This window comes from Molothrus aeneus, chromosome 1 (assembly GCF_037042795.1).
Source record: "Molothrus aeneus isolate 106 chromosome 1, BPBGC_Maene_1.0, whole genome shotgun sequence".
In the NCBI taxonomy this organism is placed as follows: domain Eukaryota; kingdom Metazoa; phylum Chordata; class Aves; order Passeriformes; family Icteridae; genus Molothrus; species Molothrus aeneus.
The window spans coordinates 129,059,043-129,080,508 of NC_089646.1; the positions used below are offsets into that span (position 1 = coordinate 129,059,043).

The 21,466-nt window shown below is 45.9% G+C and overlaps 1 protein-coding gene across 2 annotated transcripts; it reads left to right on the forward strand.

The window, feature by feature from the left end:
• The first annotated feature begins 61 nt into the window (after positions 1-61).
• On the forward strand, positions 62-20,706 carry RRM2B (ribonucleotide reductase regulatory TP53 inducible subunit M2B). Of its 2 annotated transcripts, XM_066564889.1 has the most exons (10): positions 62-310; positions 4,819-4,971; positions 6,393-6,509; positions 7,444-7,577; positions 9,110-9,204; positions 11,169-11,302; positions 16,603-16,707; positions 17,800-17,913; positions 18,387-18,557; positions 20,260-20,706. In XM_066564889.1, exons 1-9 carry the CDS (start codon positions 203-205, stop codon positions 18,537-18,539), a joined length of 1,113 nt encoding a protein of 370 aa, XP_066420986.1. In that variant the 5' UTR covers positions 62-202; the 3' UTR covers positions 18,540-18,557; positions 20,260-20,706. The 2 variants fall into 2 exon arrangements, with proteins under 2 accessions (XP_066420986.1, XP_066420977.1); XM_066564880.1 differs by having other exon boundaries at positions 18,387-20,706.
• The last annotated feature ends 760 nt before the right edge of the window (positions 20,707-21,466 follow it).

A 21,466-nucleotide genomic window follows, 5' to 3' on the forward strand; every position in this document is an offset into this window, starting at 1 on the left:
CGGCACACGAATTCTTAAAGCGGCACCGAAAGTTACCTTTCTGGAAAGGGGACACCCGAATCATTTGAAGCTCTCTCTCCTTGCAAGAAGAGGGAGAAACAAGTATCCATCGTACTGCCACAGACAGGCCCTCGCCGAGCGCGGCCAGGCTGTGTTTGTTACACAACTGCTGAGTCCGCCCCGGGGCGGAGCGGCCTTGGCCATGGCCGTTCCCCCTTCCTCCGCCGCCGCCCCTCCCGGTGCAGTCCTGCCGGCCATGGGCGAGCGCCGGGCCCCGGCGGCGCCGCCGGAGGCGGCGGGCCCGGAGCGGGTAAGGCCGGGCGGGGCGGGGAGCCGGGCCGGGCCGGGCCGGGCCAGGCGGGGGCTCCGGGAGCGGCGGCGGCAGCGCAGCCCTGTCCGGCCGGGCCCCGCGGCCTCCCCGCCGGGCCGGGCCGGGCCGCCGCGGGGGGACCCCGGCACCGGGGACCCGCTGCTTCGGACAGCCCTGGAAAGGGCACGGGCCCGTCCCCCCGCGCACTTGTCCCGGCCGGGCTCGGCAGGGCCGGAGCGCTCGGGCACCGCGGCCCGGGCAGCGCTGGCAGCACCTGCGGGGGATTCGGGCCTTCGAGCGGCGGCCGCGGGCTGCGGCACGGGGTCCGGGCAGTGCCGCCCCTGCCGTCCCGGGGGCTCTGCGACTGCCGGGGCCGGGAAGGTAGAGCTCGTCCTCCTGCCCCGAGCCGCCATGGAGGCAGGTGTGCGTGTTGGTGATGCTCCCGGCTTCCCAGGCCCTGCGGACCAGGAAGGTCTGCCCCTGGGAGGCGTCCGAGCTGCATTTTGGTGTCCCCAGTATAACCATGCTAAGCCGGGCTGAGGTGTTCAAGGAGAAAGGATCATCATGGCAGGGAAACCCACGTGGTCTTCCTGAGCCCTTGTGTCTCATTAGCACTCAAGTATCCAAAACCAGGTGTGCCACGTTAAATACAAGTATAAGAAACCCCTTACTCTGTCTCCCTGAACAGTGATGTGCTGTACCCATAGTGAAGTGCATGGTAGTCCTGTGATCCCCTCAAGCATGTGAAACCAGCAGGTGTTGTGCTCCTCAGATGCTGTGCAGTGCAAACCATCTCTCCCAGGAATGGTGATGAACTCACTGCTGGCATGGCCTGTGCTGCCCAGGGCTGGCCTGGACACTTTGGGAGCTCGTGGGATGCACATGTGGCCTCTTACTGGGGTGTGATGTGAGGGTTCATGGTCACATACCACTGTGTGTGTGTTCCACATCTCAGTGCTGGCTCTGCCAGCACCTTTAGCTTTTTCCCTGGCTACAGCTGTTGTAACTGTAATGCTTGCACATCCAGCCCAGCAGCTGTAGCTGTTGGGGTGATGGTTGTGTGTATGTATGTTAATTATTTCCTTGTTTGCTGAATTTGAAATTAATGGGAGGCGTTTTAGTACCCCTAAGCAGTTATTGTTGTCCATTTGGTTTATTGTCATCACCAGAAGAGTTTTTCTCTCACAGTTGCAGCATAACTGGGATATGATGTACTGGAGTGTGTCCAGCAAAGGGCTGATGGTTAAGAGACTTCAGCATACAGAGAGAGGCCATGAGTACTGGGACTGTTCAGTCTGGAGAGGACTCCAGGGGATTGTGTGAGTGGGTGAAAATACCTAGTGGAGGGAATAAAGGAGAACAGAGCCAGGCTCTTTTCAGTGGTGCCCCATGGTGGGACTAGGGGCACTGGTCACACACTGAAGTACAAGAGGTTGCATTTACGTGTGAGAAAACACTTGTTTTTCCTGAAAGTGGTCAGATGCTGACACAGGTTGCTCATAGAGGTTGTGTAGTCTCCGTTCTTGGAGATACTGAAGCCTCATGTGCTTGACCCTGCTCGTGCAAGAGTTGGCCTGTGCCCACCAGCTTCAGCTCTTTTACACATTTAGATCATGTTGTCTGAACAGAACGAAGCATGTACACATTATAAACTGGCTGCCCTTTGTCATTATGTTGAGTTTTGACTGTCATCACAGCATTGAGAAAAAGATCTGGGGTGCTCATTGAAGGTAGTGTTGACCTAGGGACTTCTACCTTCTCCTGCCCCTCACACTCCTGCCAGTGCCCCTGGATCCAGGAAGGCAAGGCAGGGAATGTATTATGCTCCTTCAGCACAAGGTGGTGACTGCTCAGAAGCCTCAGCAGTGATCAGAATGTGCCACACGCTTGAAGCTGAGTTAGAGAGGATGGGATTGTCTTATAGCCACTGCCTGCCTGCCTGCCAATTTAGAGCACATGAAAGGCTCCTTTCCCAGCAGCCTACCTGTGAAACTCCTCTGCACCCCTGAAGGTGATAAGGGAGGTGAGATATAGGTTGAGCAGGAGGTTCCAGTATGTTCCAGTATACTCTCATTATTTGTTTGAGAGTATTTTCCTGTAACTGATCTTTCCTTTTCTGAAATGAAAAAAAACCCAAACAACCAGAACTATCTATTTAACAAAATACTGGTACAGTTTCTAAAACTGCAGGCCGGCCAGCCTCACCTGAATCCCTGGAAAGATGATGGGATGGCTCATCCTGCAGTCCATCTCTAAGCACATGGAAGACAAGACAGTCATCAGGAGTAGACACTGTGGATTCACCAAAGGGGACTTGTGCTTAACCAATCTGATTACCTTCTATGATGGGACAATTGGCTGAATAGACAAGGTAGAGCAGTGGATTTTGTCTGCATGGGCTTTAGCCAGGCTTTTGCCAGTGTCTCCCATGGTACCCTCATAGGCAAGCTCAGAAAGCGTGAGCTGGATGAGTGGATGCTGAGGTGGATTGAGCACTGGTCTAGTTTCAGGGCTGTCACTGGTTGTGTCCCCCAGGGTTCACTGCTGGGCCCAGTATTCTTTCACTTATCCATCAGTGACTCAGATGAAGGGGCAGATGCCTCCTCAGCAAATTCACTGATGGCACAAAGCTGGGAGGAGCAGCCGACAGGTGATGCTCCCTGGGAAGCTGGGAGCATCACCTGTACAGCCCTTCAGAAGGACCTGGGCAGGCTGGAGATGGGGAGAGGAATAGTCTGAAATTCAGCAAAGACAAATGCAGGTTTGGGGAGGAATAACCCTGGGGACCAGTACAGGATGGGGGTGACCTGTTGGAAAGCAGCTCTGCAGAGAAGGATCTGGGGGGTCCTGGAGGACAGCAAGCTGTCCATGGGTCAGCAGTGGCTGGGATAGCAGGGAAGACTTTTGCAGTGTTTCCATTTTCAAGGATGTCACCGGGTGCAAAAACAGATGGAATTGGCTGGATGCCATTCCCTGAGCAGGTGTGTGCTAAGTCAAGGTGCTGAACCTGCCAACTCCAAATTCTCCCAATTCCAGTGAGTTATTGAAGCCATCTATGGCCCGGAAAGTAAAAAAGTTCTTCAACTCTCATGGCCTTCAGCAGAAATTCAAGATGATGCTGGGAAATCTATCTCATGTAATCGAGTAGTATTTAGAAATAGAATAAATTGGTAGAATTGTAACCCAGAATATGCTTCAGTGATGTATTCACTGGGCATCTGGTGTATCTATGCCAGCTATGCAATGTGCATGGATGTTTGGGTTTTGTTTGTTTTTTAAAATGTAAATGGCATTATTTGTTTGAGAGTATTTTCCAAATTGAAGTAAAGGAATGCTTTTTATTATGTGAGTAGTTACAAGCAGACTGGGTAGGGAAAAGACTGCCTGATACCTCCAGGAAGGTAGAAAGAACGGTGTTCAAAACCTTCAGCTCCCCTTCTCTGCTGTATTATATGGAACACCTTGTGTACTGCCTGTGGTTAGTTATCCTCTACAGCAGTGTCAGTGGGATCTTGGAGCCAACCCAGCAAGGCATCCTGCTTGCTGAACTTGTGATCAGTGTGAGTCACCAGCCCTTCTGTAGAGCTTGCACCCTGCTGTCCTGACAGCTCTTCACAGCAGTTGTTTCTGGTGAGTGCTTGGTGACATGTCTGCAGGGATGCAGGGATTGATCCTGGGAGCAGATGTCCCCAGCCAGAGGTGAGGTGAAGGCCCTGCTCAGAGTGAGGTGAAGGCACTCTCTCTGCTACTTTCCACTGGCCTGTTTCCTAAATATCAGCTGTCCACACCTCCCCAGTTCGGCTGGGCTGGAACTCTGAAGAAGAGCTGTGCACAGATGTCCTCTGGAAGGCCACACAGGAGGATCAGTGTGGGATGGGTGACTCCAGGCAGAGGTTTTCCTGCTGCCAGCTGCTGGGAAGAGGCACTTTAGCTCCATATTGAGGGAGAGCCTCCAGACCCAAGCTGTTGTGTGGGCTGTCCTCACAGACTGCATACACAAACCTCCATGCTGAGACTCGCTGTGGCACAGGGCTATCCTCTGCCAATTAGGATTAGTTACTGTCATCTCCTGGCTTTCTTAAGGCAGTCAGTCCATCCAGGTCCTAATGGCTGAGCGTGAAGCAAATGGCTGGGAGGTACCTGGGCAGTGAGGCTGGTGGAGCTGTGCTGGTGGCAGCTGCAGCACCGTGCCGTGACCTCACTCGTGTCTCCGGTGTACGGGACCGCAGTGGCTGATGTCGCCCCGGGCAGATTTCCCCCTGTGTGCACACAGACAGGCGCTTCCTGGCGCCGGCACGGCTGGGAGGGGGCGCTTGGTGAGAGCTGTGCTGGTAGAGCCGGGCGGGCAGCGCTGCGGGAGCACTGATGGAGGGCGAGGGGACACCTACCCCAGGGGGCCAGGTGGGTGTCTGTGTGACACGGGTGAGCTTCAAACCACACCTTTGGGATAGTGTGAGCAGGAGGAATAAATGGCAGTAACTTCAACCAGAACTGTGCTTTATTTTCAGAGCTCGTCGAGTGCTGCTGAAAATGGCTCCGACCTTGATGAAGAACCTCTACTCAGAAAAAATCCCCGCCGGTTCGTCATCTTCCCCATCCAGTATCCAGACATATGGAAGATGTATAAGCAGGCTCAGGCCTCCTTTTGGACAGCAGAAGAGGTGAGCCCTGGGCCAGTGGGTTGGCAAAAGACAGACCACTGGGGTCCTGGCACATCTTTCCTAGCTCCGCTGCTGGCTTCTGTGTTGCAAAAGTTGGAATTAATTTCATCAAACATCAGGTGCCAGCACCAAAGCAGAACTCCCTTCATTGACAGTGGAAAGCAAACTGCTTCCACAGGGTGATTCAGCAGAGCTGTTTTAGTTGCTTAGTTTAGGCTGAGATGGAATTGTGTCCTGGCTTGCTTCTCTGGTTATAGAGAAATCCTATGTCAGATTGCTCTGATTCATGGTCAGACAGCTCCTACCGTGCTGTGGTCTCTGAACCTGCAACTGACTTCTTGCCCATGTAAGATGCTTTGGAAATTCCATGCTGTTCCTTAATATTAGGTACCTAAATTTCCAGACAGAGAGTGTTAATTTTGCTAAAAATGCATTTAGCTGACTCCTGATTGCCCTGGTGAGGTGCTTGCCCCATGTTCCAGTGCAACCTCTAAAGTTCTTCCCCAAGGTTGCTGGTTAGCTGGACCTGAGCTCGTTTGTGGGCAGTGGTCTGCAACTGCAGAGGAGTGAGATGAAAGCACTGGCAGCCTCTAAATAGACCAGAAAACATCATGGGATGATGAGGAGCTGCTGTTTGTGGAGGTGGTATTTCATTGCCTGGCTGGGAAGCTTGCTGCCCTGTTGCAGCAGATCTTCATTTAAACTGTTAAAGAAAAAGCATTTGAACTCCTGCCTTACCAGCATTTCCCTTTTACTATGTTACTGGTTCCTTCTTACACTGTCCTACCATCTGTGGGTGCTCTGCATTTTTCACATCTAACTCTACTTTAGTGCTGTTTTGGTTCAGAAATCCTACAAACAGAAAAGGCCCATGTGAAGGAAGCTGTGGTTTTCTCTCATGGCTGGGGTTTGGTCTGATAGACAAGAGCAGTTGCACAACATTTGCTCCACACCATTCTTTGACAACGTGGAGGCTGAACACCTGCCAAAGGCAAAGTTCCCTCAGTCCATCTTTTGACATGCTTGGGTCTAGCTTTCTTGGAGTATCAGCATTTATTTCAAGTAAAATTTAAGTGTCTCAGAATGAGCTGTGGTTATTGGTGTGTGTTCATACTTGTGGCAAAAAGATACTAAGGGTTTTCAAAATCTCATTTATTTATTCAATAGACATCAATTTTCATTCCAAAATACAAAAGTGTTAACTTGTGAAACGAGTACATGATGTTACTGTTGCAGAGAGAGGCAACAGTACTGCAGTGTCTCTGTTGTCTTTTACAGTCACAAGTATTTAAATTCCCTACATGTAAAGATTTGAAAACAAATGCCAAAACTCTGCCTCAGTCACTTGACTGGGCTACTTGTTTTTACAGAATGATAAATACAGAAGGAGAATAACGTTTTCCTTTTTTTCTTTTCATTAGGTTGATTTGTCAAAGGACCTGCCTCACTGGAACAAGCTGAAAGCAGATGAAAAATACTTTATCTCTCACGTTTTGGCATTTTTTGCAGCCAGTGATGGAATTGTAAATGAAAATCTGGTGAGAAAGACTTACAGAGGGCTTGAATACTTAGTCGTGTTATTGTCTTATTAACTTTTCATTTTGGCTTTTTCACATTAATTCATAGGTTTATTAAATGTGTACTTTTTTCTTTCCACCTCATCTTTGTCAAGTGGAACAAACAGCTTGTTTGTCTGGGAACAGTGTTCTAGTTAAATTGGGTCAGCTGTGGTCATCAGGACTCCAAATCACATCACCATTTTTAAGTTCAGTCCCTGGTTGGCTGTGGGATGTGCATTTCTGAATGAATTAATGTAGCCCCATATTTTTATTGTACTCGTGTTAATTGAAAAGTAGGGAATACAGACCATGGCTGTGCTGTGTGTTCCTCATTTTGGTAAAATCTGTTTTGTTCTCACTGAATGGTATCCTAGAATCTCTTTGGGCTGCAAGTGGGTGCTGCTAAAAAGGTGGGGAATTCTTCCTGATATCTGTTCTGGGCTGGAGAATATCTTATCACAGGTTAGCAGTGGTATCTGTCTGCAAATGCCCAGTTTAAATCTCAAATGTTTGAATGTTTATAACATTTGAATGTTTATAACATGTAGTATATATGTGCATGTATTGCATGAACATGCCTAATGTCATGCTCTTTTATATTTTTAATGATGAACACAAAGTCGGAGGCTTTGTTCAGTACTGTTTAGTACTGCATTATTTTGTTGTTCTTCCCCGTGTATGTGTGTCCTCATGCTTCAGCTCTTAGATGTATTTACTTCTGTATTTACTTGCTTTATTTTCTTTTTTATCTTCTTCTGCACCACAGCTGTCCTATTGACATGTCTGTGAACAAAGTAGAACTGCTCCCATCCTGTCTCTGTAGCAGAGATCTGTTGTCTCTCCTGTTGAGCTCAGAGCAGTGTCATGCAGGACTGTTTTGTTGTACTCATTGCATGCTTTCTGGTTTTGGCAGGTGGCACGTTTCAGTCAGGAGGTGCAGATCCCAGAAGCTCGTTGTTTCTATGGCTTTCAGATTCTCATTGAGAATGTTCACTCAGAGATGTACAGCTTGCTCATAGACACCTATATCAAAGATCCCAAGAAGAGGTAAACCTCTGGATGTGTTACAAACCTGTGGGAAATCTGTGGCTGAGGCCAGTGCCACTGTTGTAGGGCAGCATGGCAGCTGTCTCCTGTTTTCATACTGACTTTCTGGGGAAGTTGGGGAAGGTTCCTTAAAGCTTTCAAGGCCTGCATGTCTGTCCCCCAAAATGGAAAGGAGTGTTATTGACCAAGGCTTATTGTGGGAGTATCAGAAGGTTAGTTAATATGTGTATAAATCTTTTATTGCTGGAAGCATGGAGTATGGAAAAATGTTAAAGGTTAGATGGGCTCCTTGAGGTTATCGTGCTCCTGCAGTGCTTGCTCTTACATCAGCAAAGCATCAGCCTGAGGAAATTGAGTGCTCATGATCAAAGTGGTGTTTCCAATATACAGCAGTCAATGTATTGCATCCTTTTTGTCATCAGTGCTTTTTAATGCAATTTGAACTGCATATTTTTGAATGATTGACTTCACCTTTTTTGTCTGAAGAGCTTCCTAGTCCAAACAGGACACATTTGAAAAGCAGCACTTTTCCTCAGAGACTCCATGGTGATGGTCAGGCAGAGCTTGCTTTCCCATCATCACGTGTTGGTGATGGTAGGAGGACTGCAAGGTTTGCTTTCAGGTTTTCAGCATAGGAACAGAGTCTGTGCACACGGGACTTGTCCAGTTTCTTTTGTGTAGCTGGGCAAGATGACATTTTGCTCTATGGATAGTCTGAAGTAGCTGGCTTAAAGTCTGAGAGAGACTGTGATCTGGTGGGTGAGCACTCCTGGGATGGGATGTTTGAGTTCACAGCCTTCCTCCCCTGAGCATTTGGGGATGTTGCATTCTGTACATTTACCTCCCTCTGCCCTTTTTATCACAGATGACATCATGGTTAAACCTGGCAGGCAGCTAACAGCACACAGCAGCACACAGCAGCTCACTCACTGCCTGCCCCTGCCCAGTGGGGTGGGAGAGAACTGGGGAGAAAAGTAGAACTGGTGGTTTGAGGTAAAGGCACCTGGATAGGACAGGAAAGGAAAATAATAATGATAATAATAATATACAAAACAAGTGATGCACAGTGCAGTTGCTCACTGCCCCTGGCCAGCTTTCCCCTAGTTTATATTCTGAGCATGACATCATCTGGAATATCCCTTTGAACCACTTGGGGTCTGCTGTCCTGGCTGTGTCTCCTCCCAGCTTCCTGTTCCCCCCAGCCTGCTCACTGGTGGAGTGGGGTTAGAAGCTGAAGAGTCCTTTGTGTAAACACTGCTTAGCCACAACTAAAACATCAGTAAGTTATCAACATAATTCTCATTCCAAATATAAAATACAGCACTGTACAAGCAAACTAGGAAGAAAATGAACTCTATCCCAGATAAAGACAGTACAGATCACTGCTTCTTTGGGGTGGGAGTGGTCTCTTACTTGGGTTAGTTCAGAGCCTTGCGTAATGGCATCCTCTGTCTGGAGGAGCTGGAAGGGACAACCAGGGCGGATTTACCTAAATCATTATTATGATGTTTTGTCTCTGTTTTCTTCTATAGGGATTTCTTGTTTAATGCTATTGAAACAATGCCTTGTGTTAAGAAGAAAGCAGACTGGGCTCTGAAGTGGATTGAAGACCGAGAATCCACTTTTGGTGTGTAGCTTTTTATAAATTTGTTTCTATTGCATATCACAAACTGACCTTCTGTGAGTAAGCTGCACCCCTGGAACATGAAATGAAATTCTCCACAGATGTAGTGACTTCTGGGTCTCTGGTTTAACTAAAGAACTAGAAGTAAATTCTGGTGAGCTTGTATGTTTTTATCTTCAGGTAGAGAAATAAAGTAATGGCAGTGCCCCCTGAAATCATGTTATGAAAAATGCTCTTTTTTATTTTTATACTGATATCCAGTATTCATTTATACTGAATAACTCTGGTTTCCTCAGTTTTTGCTTGTAGACCTTATTTTCTGGTTTTGATTATTTCTTCTAGTTGGTTCTTATTTTTCACTCAGTGTTCAGAACCGGGCAGCTGAAATTCTTGCAAGTCCAGGTATTTTCTGTGTTCATGTTCCTATAGAGAAATCCATGTTTTTTTTTTTTGTAACTGAGACATGACTGAGCCTGGACAAAAACGATTCAAGAACCATCTATTTCTGGTGTTTCTGGTTTGCTGTTGGAACCAGATTTCTAGTTTTTCTATCTCATTTCAGAGCTGGGACAGTGGCTCAGCTTCCATCAGTGTGCTGTAGGGCATCCTTAGAAGTGTTCTGCATTCAGCATTACAGTGTTGACTTGGAAGGGTCTCCTGTAGCTGAAATGCATAATGGGTGCACTCTGGTGAATTTTTTAAAGGAAACATCCTCTATATTTTGAGAAAGTGTAGGAGATGGAGAGATTCAGCCTGGTGGACAAAATAAATCTGAACATCATTCTTTTGCAGCATCTGTTCACAGCTCGTGTTTGAGAGAGGTTCTTTTTTGTAGCTGTATATTGTTCTGTCCTGGCTCCCACTGCCTCCCTGGTCTGGCTTTGCTTGCTTGTGTGAAACCCCTCCATCATCTCTTTGTTTGGCTCCCAGCAAGTGTGGGGTGTGCCAGGAATCAGAAAGTTCCCTAACTCAAAAAGCAGTGTGCCCCCTGCTCCCTGCCCCCAAGCTTAATGCATTTTATCCAGATAAGTAATCAGTCTTCTGCTTCATTAAACCTGTATTTTATAAGCAGCCTTTCTCCATTCCTCTATAGCAGTAGATATTTAGTGTTGCCAGAAAAAAATCTTTCTTTAATAACTTCTGTGATACTTGTAAGTTGGTATTGCTCTCTGTGCTTTTTCCTAATTTGAATTTCTTCTGATCACCCAGTGGTTGGCGTTTGTATCTCATAGAGGAACTGGAACATCTGGCTACTTTAGGTTATTTTTTAAAACAAAATTCTGTGCAGTTCTTATTGGGAAAAGGCACCAGAACTTAGTGCCAAAGCTCTGCATGTCAGAACATGCACAATGAGTCTGTGAAGTTGTTTGAAGTAGTGCACATGGAGTGTTGTGGCTTCACTAAACAGACAGATGGTCTTGTAGTCTGAAGAAATACATTCCTGTAGAGAACAGGAAGAACTGGTACCAATCATGCCTTGCTTTCTTTGGATTGAAGGTGGGATAACACAAGTAGTTATTTGTGTCTTGACTTATTTTCTGTAGACTTTCACTCCTTTAAGAATATGGTTTATGTAGATTCCCAACAAGAAGAAATTGTGGTGTAGGGTTTTTTGTTTAATTTATAAGAGATTGGCCCTTTTTTTCAGTTTTGGCTGTCAGTTACACAGCTGCTTTCCTGCCTTCCAGGAGAAAGAGACAGTGGAGTACTAATGTCTTGGTCACTTTGGACAATTACCTTCTTTTCCTTCTGACCTGGTTCTTCAGTTATGCTGGGGTTATTATGGCTGAGTGCTGTGCGATGTGTAGACCCACTGTACATCAGGATCTGCTGACAGATGTGGTCAAAAACAGCATCTGGTGCTGCAAGGGAGATTGCTTTTCTCCAGCATCACTCTGTCTGATGCAAATGGTGCCTCTTGCTGATGAGCAATTTGTGTCTAACAAAAAATGTATTATGTTAAACAGGTGAGAGAGTGGTTGCCTTTGCTGCAGTGGAAGGCATCTTCTTTTCGGGTTCCTTTGCTGCTATATTTTGGCTGAAGAAGAGGGGCCTGATGCCTGGATTGACTTTCTCCAATGAACTTATTAGCAGAGATGAGGTAATGTGGCATAACCTACACACTATTTGGGAAGAAAAGTGAGTTTCCAGGGTGAGGGTAGAATTATGTTTATGAAGAACCCGTAGTCTTGACAGAGGAAAGAAGCAGACTTTTACCAATAATTATAGAATCATAGAATCATTTAGATTGGAAAAGACCTTTAAGATCACTGAATCACACTGTTAACCTGCCACTGCCAAGTCCACCCCTAAACCATGCCCCTAAGTGCTACATTCACGTGTCTTTTAATTACTTTCAGGGGTGGTGACTCAACCACTTCCCTTGACAGCAGTTTCCATGAAGTTTTTTGTAATATCCAATCTAATCCCCTGCTTGATGCAACTTGAGGCTATTTCCTCTTGTCCTGTTGCTTGGGAGAGGAGGGCGACCCACACCTCACTACAACCTTCTCTCAGGCAGTTGTAGAGAGCTCAGGTCTCTCCTGAGCCTCCTTTTCTCCAGTCTAAATACCTCCATCTCCCTCAGCCAATCCTCCTAAAACTGGTGCTCCAGACCCTTCACCAGTTTGTTGCCCTTCCCTGGACTCACTCCAGTCCCTCAATGTCCTTCTTGTAGTGAGGGGCTCAAAACTGAACCCAGGATTCAAGATATGACCTCACCAGTGCCGAGTACAATCACTGCCCGGGCCTTTTGCCACGCTATTCCTGACACAAGCCATGATACTGTTGGCCTTCTTGGCCACCTGGGCACACACTGGCTCGTGTTCATCTGCTCTCACCAGCACCCTCTGGTCCTTTTCCACTGGGCTGCTTTCCAGCCCCTCTGCCCAAGTCTGTAGCACTGCAGGGGTTGTTGTGGCACAAGTGCTGGACGTGGTGTTTGGCCTTGTGGAACCTTGTACCATTGTCTTCAGTCCACTGATCCAGCCTGTCCACATCCCTCTGCCTTCCTAGCCTCCAGCAGATCAACATTCCTGCCAAACTTGGTGTCTTCTGCAAACTGACTGAGGGTGCACTCAATGCACTTTACTACTGATAAAGGTATGAAACAGGACTAGCCACTCAGGCCAGTAACATACATATGTATATATATCGTACATAACATAGCACAACTGAGCCCTGGGGAGCACTGCCTGTGGCAGCCACCAACTGCATTTAATTCTTACCATGTTTTTTGGCCTGGCCATCCAGAGAGTTTTATAACCAGCAAACAGCACTGATGAACTTAAAGCCTGGGTGCCTCTGGGTCCCTCAGCAGAAATACCTGTTTTTAAAGGGAGCAAACATAAATACTGGTGTCCCAATTGTGATTTAACCCCAGCCAGCAATCAAGCGCCATGTAACTCTCTCACTCCCCCACCAGTAGTGTCAGGAGAGAATAGGAAGGTAAAAGCTGGAAAACTCGTGGGTTGATATGAAGACAGTTTAATAGTCACACACACGAGCAAATCAAAACAAGGAATTAATTCAGTGTTTTCCATGGGCAGATGTTCAGCTATCTCTAAGAGAACAGGGCCCCATCAGGTGCAACAGTGACTTGGGAAGACAAATGGCATTACTCCAAAGGCACCCCACCCCCTTCATTGTTACTCCTTCCCCCCATTTTATATACTGAATGTCACATGGTCTGGAATATCCCTTCGGTCAGTTTGGGTCATTTGTCTCAGCTTTGGACAGGTGTTGTGTCTCCTCCCAACCTCCCATACACCCCCAACTTCCTCACCTGGGTGGCAGTACAAGGTGCAGAAAAGGCCTTGGCTCTGTGTAAGCCCTGCTCAGCAATGGCAAAAACATCTCTATATTATCAACCCTGTGTTCAGCACAAATTCAAAACATAGCCCATACTGTACTTGAAGAACACCAGCCCTACCCCAAAACAGCACACCAGCCAAAACCAGCACACCAGTGTATATAGTATTATCAAAAAGATGGACTTTTTAGATTGAAGGGGATGTTTGTTTTCCTGTGCTGTGAAGGGAGGCAAAGGCCCAGCTGCTCAGGGGATGGGGTGGAATTGCATGGTCCCCAGCTGCAGGGGGGGCTGGCTGGAGCAAGGATCTGGATAATGTGTTTCTGAGACTTGCTGTGCCTCAGCTGCTTCAGGCAGGTTCAGGTGGGCTCCAAGTAACACTCCTCACTTGCTTCTGGTTGTGGGTCCCAGAGCTTGCAGACAGCCACCTGCATCCATCACCAAGGCAGCTGTGGCAGGTTGCTGCAGAAGCAGCAGATACCACTCCTCTCCATGGTCTTGTGTTGCTGCACAGCAATAGAATCTCCTGGGAGGGGGCAACCACAGATCTGCCTTTGAGGAGAGTGGATCTTCACTTAAGATGTGAGGTGTCTGGGGGGCTGCAAGTCAGCACACCAAATATGACAGACCATGTGCTTACAGGTGCCCCTTCTTTGCACTGCTTCCTTCTTTCTTTTTCCTTGCTCCTTGCAAGTTGGCAGCTGTTGTTTATGGCTAGGGACTGTGCACTGCACTGCTTACATCACTGTCAGCACTGAAAAACTAGAAAGACCAGTTTTGTATGCAGTATAAACATGCTAGTGGTTGTAACTTAGCTGAGTTGGTCTTAATGTGTAAAGAGCATTTTTATAATGGAAGTGATTTTCATGGGTTAGATAAATTGCTTTGAAATGAGACATCTTAAGATATGTCTTTAAAAAACACTTTTGAAGAAAGTGATATGATGAGTAAGGAAAACCAAATACTTCTTCAGCCTTCACCTTCCTTGTTTCTTTTGTGAGTCATCATGAACTGATCCATTTGAGTGAGGTAGGATTTGTTTGTTACAAGGATCACTTGCAGGTGAGTGAATGTAACTGTACTTTTCTGCAGAGTCAAGCACCAAAAGACTAAAATTTTCTTGAGCTCTGCTGGCATAATTCCAACTGCAGTTCTGTTATGAAGGTTAAAGCTTGGTGTACAGAGCACCTGCATTGAAACCCAGTGGCAGTAAAAAGAATCCACAGTGGAAAACTACAAACTGGTTTTTGATGCACCTGGACAGATAAATGATCAACGCTCAATGTGTTTTTTGAGCTACTGGCTCTGCTCCCAGGCAGTTGTTGAGCTGGTGCATCTCTGATACTGAAAGGTGCAAAGCTGATGGGTGCACCAGTCAGCAGAGCACATGGGTTCATGGAGAAGCCAGCCATGTCCTGTATGGTGATGTTGCCCTGGATAAGACCATGGGAAACCTTGCAGCAGGCAGCTAATGCAGTCACTAGAGGGGGGAATATTTCAGGGCTGTTCCATGACCTTAATCAGAAGGATTCTATAGACTTTCCAGAAAGGTTTTCACAGAATCACAGTACTGTTAGGGTTGGAAGGGTCCTCTGGAAATCCAAGCAGGGTCACCTGAAGCAGGTGACACAGGAAGGTGTCCAGGTGGGTTTGGAATGTCTCCAGAGAGGGAGGCTCTGCAATCACCCTGGGCAGCCTGTTCCAGTGCTCTGTCACACTTGATGTGAAGAAGTTCTTCTTTGTGTTGAGGTGCAACTTCTTGTGTTTTAGTTTACAGCCATTGCTCCTCATCCTGTTGCTGGGCACGACTGCTAAGAGTCTGGCACCCTCCTCTTGGCACCTACTTGTCCTGGCTTCAGCCAAAGACAGGGTTAATTTTTTTGCAGTAGCTGTGAGGGGTAGAGCCTGAAGCTGTGTGGCTAGGACTCTACTGTTATTGGGTACCATCTCAGGTCATTGACAGGGGTGGGGAAAAGGGACTCCCTCTCTTGCTCTTGAGAAGAACGGTGTTCCTTCCAGTGGGAAAAAAATGTAATTGGGAAGAGCAGGTGGGTGTTTGTTGTGGGTTTCCATGTAAATAGCTTCTTTGTCTTACACATTTTGTTGTTCATATTGCTGTTAACCATTCCTTTTGTTATCTCATTGCTGTTTCCAGTAAATTATTGTTCTTACCCATCCCACGATTTTCACCTTTTGTGCCTCCCTTCACAGAGCAGGAAGGGGCAAGGGGAGGCCAGGGGTGTCTTGGTGGGGGTGGGGAGCAAGCAAGTGGCATCTGGTTTGGGAGAGTCTTGGTAGGGGCACTGAACTGGGGAGTACCATTCCTAGACCACGACACCGCCTTTGAGATAATTATATGCATCAATGAGATCCCCTCTCAGTGTTCTCTTCTCCAGATTAAGCAGACCCAGCTCCTGCTCTCTCTTCTCATTAAAAGATGCTCCAGACCCCTCATCATTTTTGTGACCTCTGCTGGACCCTCTCCAGTAGCTCCTTGTCTCTTCCATACTGAGGATCCCAGAACTGGACACAGCAGTCCAGATGTGACTGGGATGGGCAGAGGGAAAGGATCACCTCCCTTGAGCTGATGGCCCCACTCTTCCCAATGTTCCCTGAGATACCCTTGGCCCTTCTGATCACAAGAGCACTGCAGGCTCAGTCAGCTTGTACCCACTGAGACTCCCAGGTCTTTTGCAGCAGAACAGCTCTCTAATAGGTCAGCCCTCAGGTTTTGTTTTGACCCTTGTTAGTGATAATATTGGATTGTCTTGTAGCCCATAGTCTGCCAAATTCTTTCTGATTGGTTTTCACTCTGGATGTGCCCTCTTGGTGTTTATTGGCTGTAATCACCACCTTGCAGTTGAGAGGAGAGATGGTAGCACAGTGCTCCTTTAGTCTGGCAGTGGTAGGTATGGTTGAAGCAAGTTAAAGAGAAGCTGAGGTGCCTCTTGGAGCAGCTGTCTGGGGTTGCTTGTCTCCTGATATTTTGTTACCTTGGCAGCAGACTTTTCTGGAAATCCTGGAAAGGAGCACAGTTTACTAGGCTCTGTGTAGGATAGCTGAGTGAAATGAGAATGAGAGTTTAGTTGGGGAAGAGATGATTTGTTAATCTTGGGTTTGGTGGCTTTATTCTGAATCTGCATTTCTGAAAATGCTGTTGGGAGAAGCAAGGGAAGAAATGCTACTGAAAGAATTTAAATCAAGTATCTCAAAGCAAAGAGCAGGTAAACAGCCTGTTTTAACTCACAAGTAGTTTTGCAGGTCTTGATGTAGAAGTCTTCCAGCAAAATCATCCCTGACAGGAGGCAGAGACCAGCAAGGCTCTGTGTAGGATCACTCACAGTAGAGCACCCCTCAGAAAAGTTTTACCTGAGAAACCTGTATACTGAACATTATTTTGGCACAGGTGTTAGATTTGAGATGTTACTGGATGGTAAACTACAAGTCCACACTATATGTGATAACATTAAGACTTTCATAAAAGCAAGAGGCTGGGAAACTTCAACCCAAATGACACTGCCTGAAAGTAAGAGCAAACTATGTGGAAGAGGGAAAAACTGACTGTGTTTTTCATTGTTCTCTTATTTCAGGGTCTGCACTGTGATTTTGCTTGTCTAATGTTCCATTATTTAGTGAACAGACCATCAGAAGAGCGAGTGTGTGAGATCATCGTTAATGCTGTAGAGATTGAGCAGGTAATCCTGGCTGTGACAACATTGTGGGCAGCTCAGGCTCAGTCTGAGGTGTGAAAATAAACAAATTAACTTCTAAGTTTTGGGATTCCATGTTTGATTCTTGGCTCAGGCTTGATTCCTGATGCATTATACCATTCCTTCCCTCTTCCTTAATGGTGACAATAAGAGTCAGAGACTTTCTGATTCAGTTGTCAAGCAACTGGGGCAAGCTGAAGCTGGCAGCTGGTTTTCTCCTTAATGACAGAAAGGAAGAAAGGCTGTCTTATTTGATAGTAAATAGAATAGTTACAGTTGGAAGGGACCTACAGTAATCATCTAGTCCAACTGCAGCTGTCTCTTAGACAGGAGTTTGTTTACATCTGTCCTTTCAGGATCTTTGTCTCTCCCTATTGTATTCACATCTCTGCTTGTCCTCAGGAGAAGGCAGGGTCTGTTCTGGCCATGAGTATCATGCTGTCTTCTGGCTTTTCCTGAGGTTGATGTCAGGTTCTTTCATGTGAAATGCTGCCCTTCTGCCGGCACGAGTTTCTGCATGGCTGAGTGTTTGGCAGGATTTTTGTTCAGCTTTCTTTCCTGCTGTTATCTAACAACTGTGATGATGACAAATGTTCCTGCTTTGTCTCACAACACTGAGACAGGTATGCATTGGTGCCTGAATATTCACATGAGTTCAGCATTCATATATATCACTGCCCTCTGATCTGTCACTCTAGTGGCTGGAAGCCAGGAAAACTGGTGATTTCTTGATCTATCCCTGCTCCCACTAGTAAGGTCTGTAGGTTTATTGAAGTTGGAGCTTAAGCTTACACTGAAGCTTATGCTGGGGGATTGGAGAAAAGCAGATTAGAGAGGCAGTGATAAAAATCTTATGCCTTTTCCAGAGTAACAGGCTAAAAATAAAGGAATATACAAACAGTTACTGAAAACAGAAGATATTTGTTGAATTTAGTGATGCAAGTTATTTATTTAGACAACTTCCTGGGGAGCCTGGAACATCACAAAGTATGTTACTGTGAAACACAGGTGTCTTCTCTCTTTTTTTTTTTCCTTAAATTTCATTTCTCTAAATGTCATCTGTATTTTAACTTCTAGGAGTTTCTAACTGAGGCATTACCTGTGGGTTTGATTGGAATGAATTGCACCTTGATGAAACAATACATTGAATTTGTTGCAGACCGGTTACTAATGGAGCTTGGGTTCTCAAAGGTAAGAGATGCAGTTGCCCCAAATGCTGGCCTGCCAGTGCAGCACAGGAGAGCTGTCAGCACAAAGCACTCCCTTGTCATGCTGGGGAGCAGGTCATATTTAGCACATGGACTTCCTGTGAGTGACAGCTGAAACCACAGCATTCATACCTATGCTTCACTGTAAAAGAGCAAGAACAATTTAGGCCTTTGTTTCCCTTCAGCTGCTCAGCAGGTTTGTAATGGGAAATGTAAGCTGTGGTCAGATGCTGCAGTGCTTGAAGAATAGCAAGCACCTTGCACAAGTGAGCTAAACCACAGACCAAACTCCTGGGAGTGGCAGTGCTGAATTTGCTTAGGTAGGGGTCCATAGATCCTCTAGGATATTGCACCCAGAGGTGGTCTAGTTTGAAAGAGTTTGACAGTTTTGTTTGTGGTGGGGTTTTTAAAGCATTATTTCCCTGTCAGAATCACCAGTGTGTTTTCCTTCCCCAGGTCTTTAATGCAGAAAATCCTTTTGATTTCATGGAGAATATTTCTCTGGAAGGAAAAACAAATTTCTTTGAGAAGCGGGTTTCGGAATATCAACGTTTTGCTGTTATGGCAGAAACAATGGACAATGTCTTCACTCTGGATGCAGATTTTTGACAAATTGGCAAATGAATGGTGACTGTTTCCCTCTCCTCATCTCCCTTTATGCTGTGAAGTTGACTTAATTTCTTCTCATGGAAATCAGAGTCTACTGGGATATTTTTCCTGAGTTTTCATGTTGTTTGTCAGAGGAGTAAATATATTTCTCTCTGTCTCATTTGAAAAAAAAAAAGGGGGATCATTTGTAAAAACTTTCGGCTTTGTAAAAGGATGGCCTTTTTAAGATTCCCTTGACTCATCTGCTGTCAATGCTGTCTTTAAAAATGACATGGAATGGATGCTACTACTTTTTAAGACTTTGGTAGTGTTTTAAGAAAGCAAACTGCATATTTACCTCATGTTATGGTATTTTAATCTGAAAACCAGCTGAGGTATCACTCCATGTAAAATGTTGCTATAAATTAATTTCCTCTTTCCTGTTTTCATGTTTATAGATTTGGTATAGAGTAAAAGCTCTTCTGTTTCATCCTGTTGCAGATACAGTAATAATTGAATGTGGGAAAACATTATTGAGGTCTGAATAGTAATCAAATATTATTAAACCTGGGAATTATGGGTAATGTCCCCATTAACCTGGATTCTGGTCTGAAAAAATTTTTACTTGGCTTGGAAAACTGATGGGTCTTGGTAGGCATTTAATTCAAATACATTTGATTCTTGTGTTACAGCTGTTACTGAACAGGTCAGTGGACTTTGAATGGTCCTTGAAAAGGCACACCTGTTAACAGTGGAGAAAAACCACATCCTATAGTTCTTTGGCTTGTGCTGCCTGTTTTCCCATGCTTCACTGATCAAGTGCCTTATTAAGCAATCTGTAGTTGTATTTGTAATCATCTGACACTGAAACAGCCAGCTCTGGGTGTTGTCCATCTCCCCTTGTCGTGCTGGGTGGTTTGATATTCTCCCCTTCTTGGCTGCACTTGTGCACTGAAGGGGTGAGAAGACATGTCATTCCAAGGGATTATTCCTTGAGGTGCTACAAACAGACTCCTGGGGCTGTAAGGAAGCACCCAGTAATGTATGAAGGTAGATCAGGTTGTGTGTCTGATGTGAATCATTGAAACCATTGTCACAGAAGAGCTTCAGAAAGAAGGTATTAAACATTTCAAAAACAAACCAGAAGTAGTATGGAGTAGCAGCATCTTACAAAGCACTGTTTGGTTTTTGATTGTGTGCCTGAAAACTGTTTGTAATTTTTTGATACCACATGGAGAGAATGGAGTGATTGAAGAGTGGTTAATGCACTGCAGTGGTGCTTGGGGTGGAAGGGATACTATTCAGCTGTACCTGGCTCATCTGCAAATAAGTAGGCTCTTTTTTCCAAGATAAGTGAATATACAGGAGCTAGACAAAGGGTTCTGCTTTATTAAACCCAAGCATTTTTCATAATATTCATAATTTTGTGGAAGAGCTTTTGTAAGTCTTATGGTTGCAAATATCTTATGCTGCTTTTGATATACCTGGCATGAGCCAAACTGACAGCCCATGATGGGGTAGCACATGTGTTATTTCCCTGCCAGCCCACATCAGCCATAGTCCTGGGTACCTGAGTTCCATGGAACAGGTCCACTGCCTTAACATAGTTCCCAGTGAACAACTGTCCCTGCTGTAAAAATAAGCAGCAAATTTCACTCTTGTTTTTTTAGTCTCTTTTTAGTAAAAGATCAGGAGTATGTACTGAATATGGAAATGGAACAGCTTTTTTTTTTTTTCCTAGAGAAGAGCCTGCATCATTTGACATAAGGTACTTGGAAGAGGGCAGAGTGGAACATTGAGAATACAGAGAAAAGTTGGAACTGGTGGCCCTCACTAACATCCTGGAACTGCAAGAGAACTGTGGACTCAGAGGGAAAACTCAGTGCCTTTTGGAAATTCTGAGTTGATAGGGCAGAAAGAGAAAATACTGTAAATGGGTCTGTTGTTGGAGTAATGGAAGCTATTATGTCACTGAAAGTACTAAAAAGTATTTATTTTGAGTCTTGTGAATTATAATGAGAGTATAGAGAGCGTTCTAATATGAAACTGCAATGTGCTCAGGTTCTGTAAATGTCTATGAGATACCAAAGTCTGGTACAACGGCTCCCACTCGATTTGTATGTAAAATATGTGTGTTGTTTCAATAAAATCTGAGTGTGGGGAAGCCCATGCCTTCATTTATAAGTTACATGCTTCCTTGTGAAATCCAAAGTGATAAAACTGGGATATGACAAAGTCAGTATTCACAGCTTTTGATTGTGGGAGAAAGTTGTGAGTGCTCCATATATTGTCTTGCACTTTTTGGAGCTCTTGACTTGCTCTTTCTTGTTCCTGGAAATAGGTTTTGCAGTCTAGTGAGCAAACAAGTGGGTTTGGTGTTTGTTTGTTTTGTTTTGTTTTCATTTGGTATTTTCTGGCACAAGGAGAAATCTTTTGGGTGTCTATAAGGTTCAGTGAAGAAACACTCCAAAAATGTATTGTCAGTGGGTGGTACCTGATATATCAAGAGCATCATGCCCTTGGGGCAGGCACCCTGACTGCCTGGGCACAGCATCATCAGGTTCAGGCCCCAAGCAGGGGCCAGCCAGGCACCTGCCTGAAGCCAAACTCTGATCACCTGGGTGTGAGCTGGCACAGCTTCACACCTGCTCATGTAGGCACTGTCAGGGCTGTCATTTCAAAAGTCTTGTCCCTGCAGCCTCCTTGAGACAGGCATGGCAGGCAGAAGGCACCTTCTTCCCCCAGCACTGGGCACTGAGCAGAAACCCCATGGGCCTCTAAGGGCTGTGCCTCACACTGTGGCCATCAAGCTTAAGAAAGCCTGGTGGGTGTGTGTGGGGGGAGAAAGTGCAAAGCATCCCTTCAGTGTACATGGTCTGTGTGCCCTGAGTTGGAATAAAACTGGTGTGTGACTTCAGTGTGACAGTGAAGGTGCTTCTTGGAGGTGT

Bases quoted from the DNA above. Each gene is read 5' to 3' on its own strand.
- RRM2B (XM_066564880.1), top strand. From the start codon at position 203: ATGGCCGTTCCCCCTTCCTCCGCCGCCGCCCCTCCCGGTGCAGTCCTG. The intron at 4,972-6,392 runs GTGAGCCCTGGG...TCTTTTCATTAG, and splicing joins CCTTTTGGACAGCAGAAGAG to GTTGATTTGTCAAAGGACCT. The intron at 11,303-16,602 runs GTAATGTGGCAT...CTCTTATTTCAG, and splicing joins AACTTATTAGCAGAGATGAG to GGTCTGCACTGTGATTTTGC.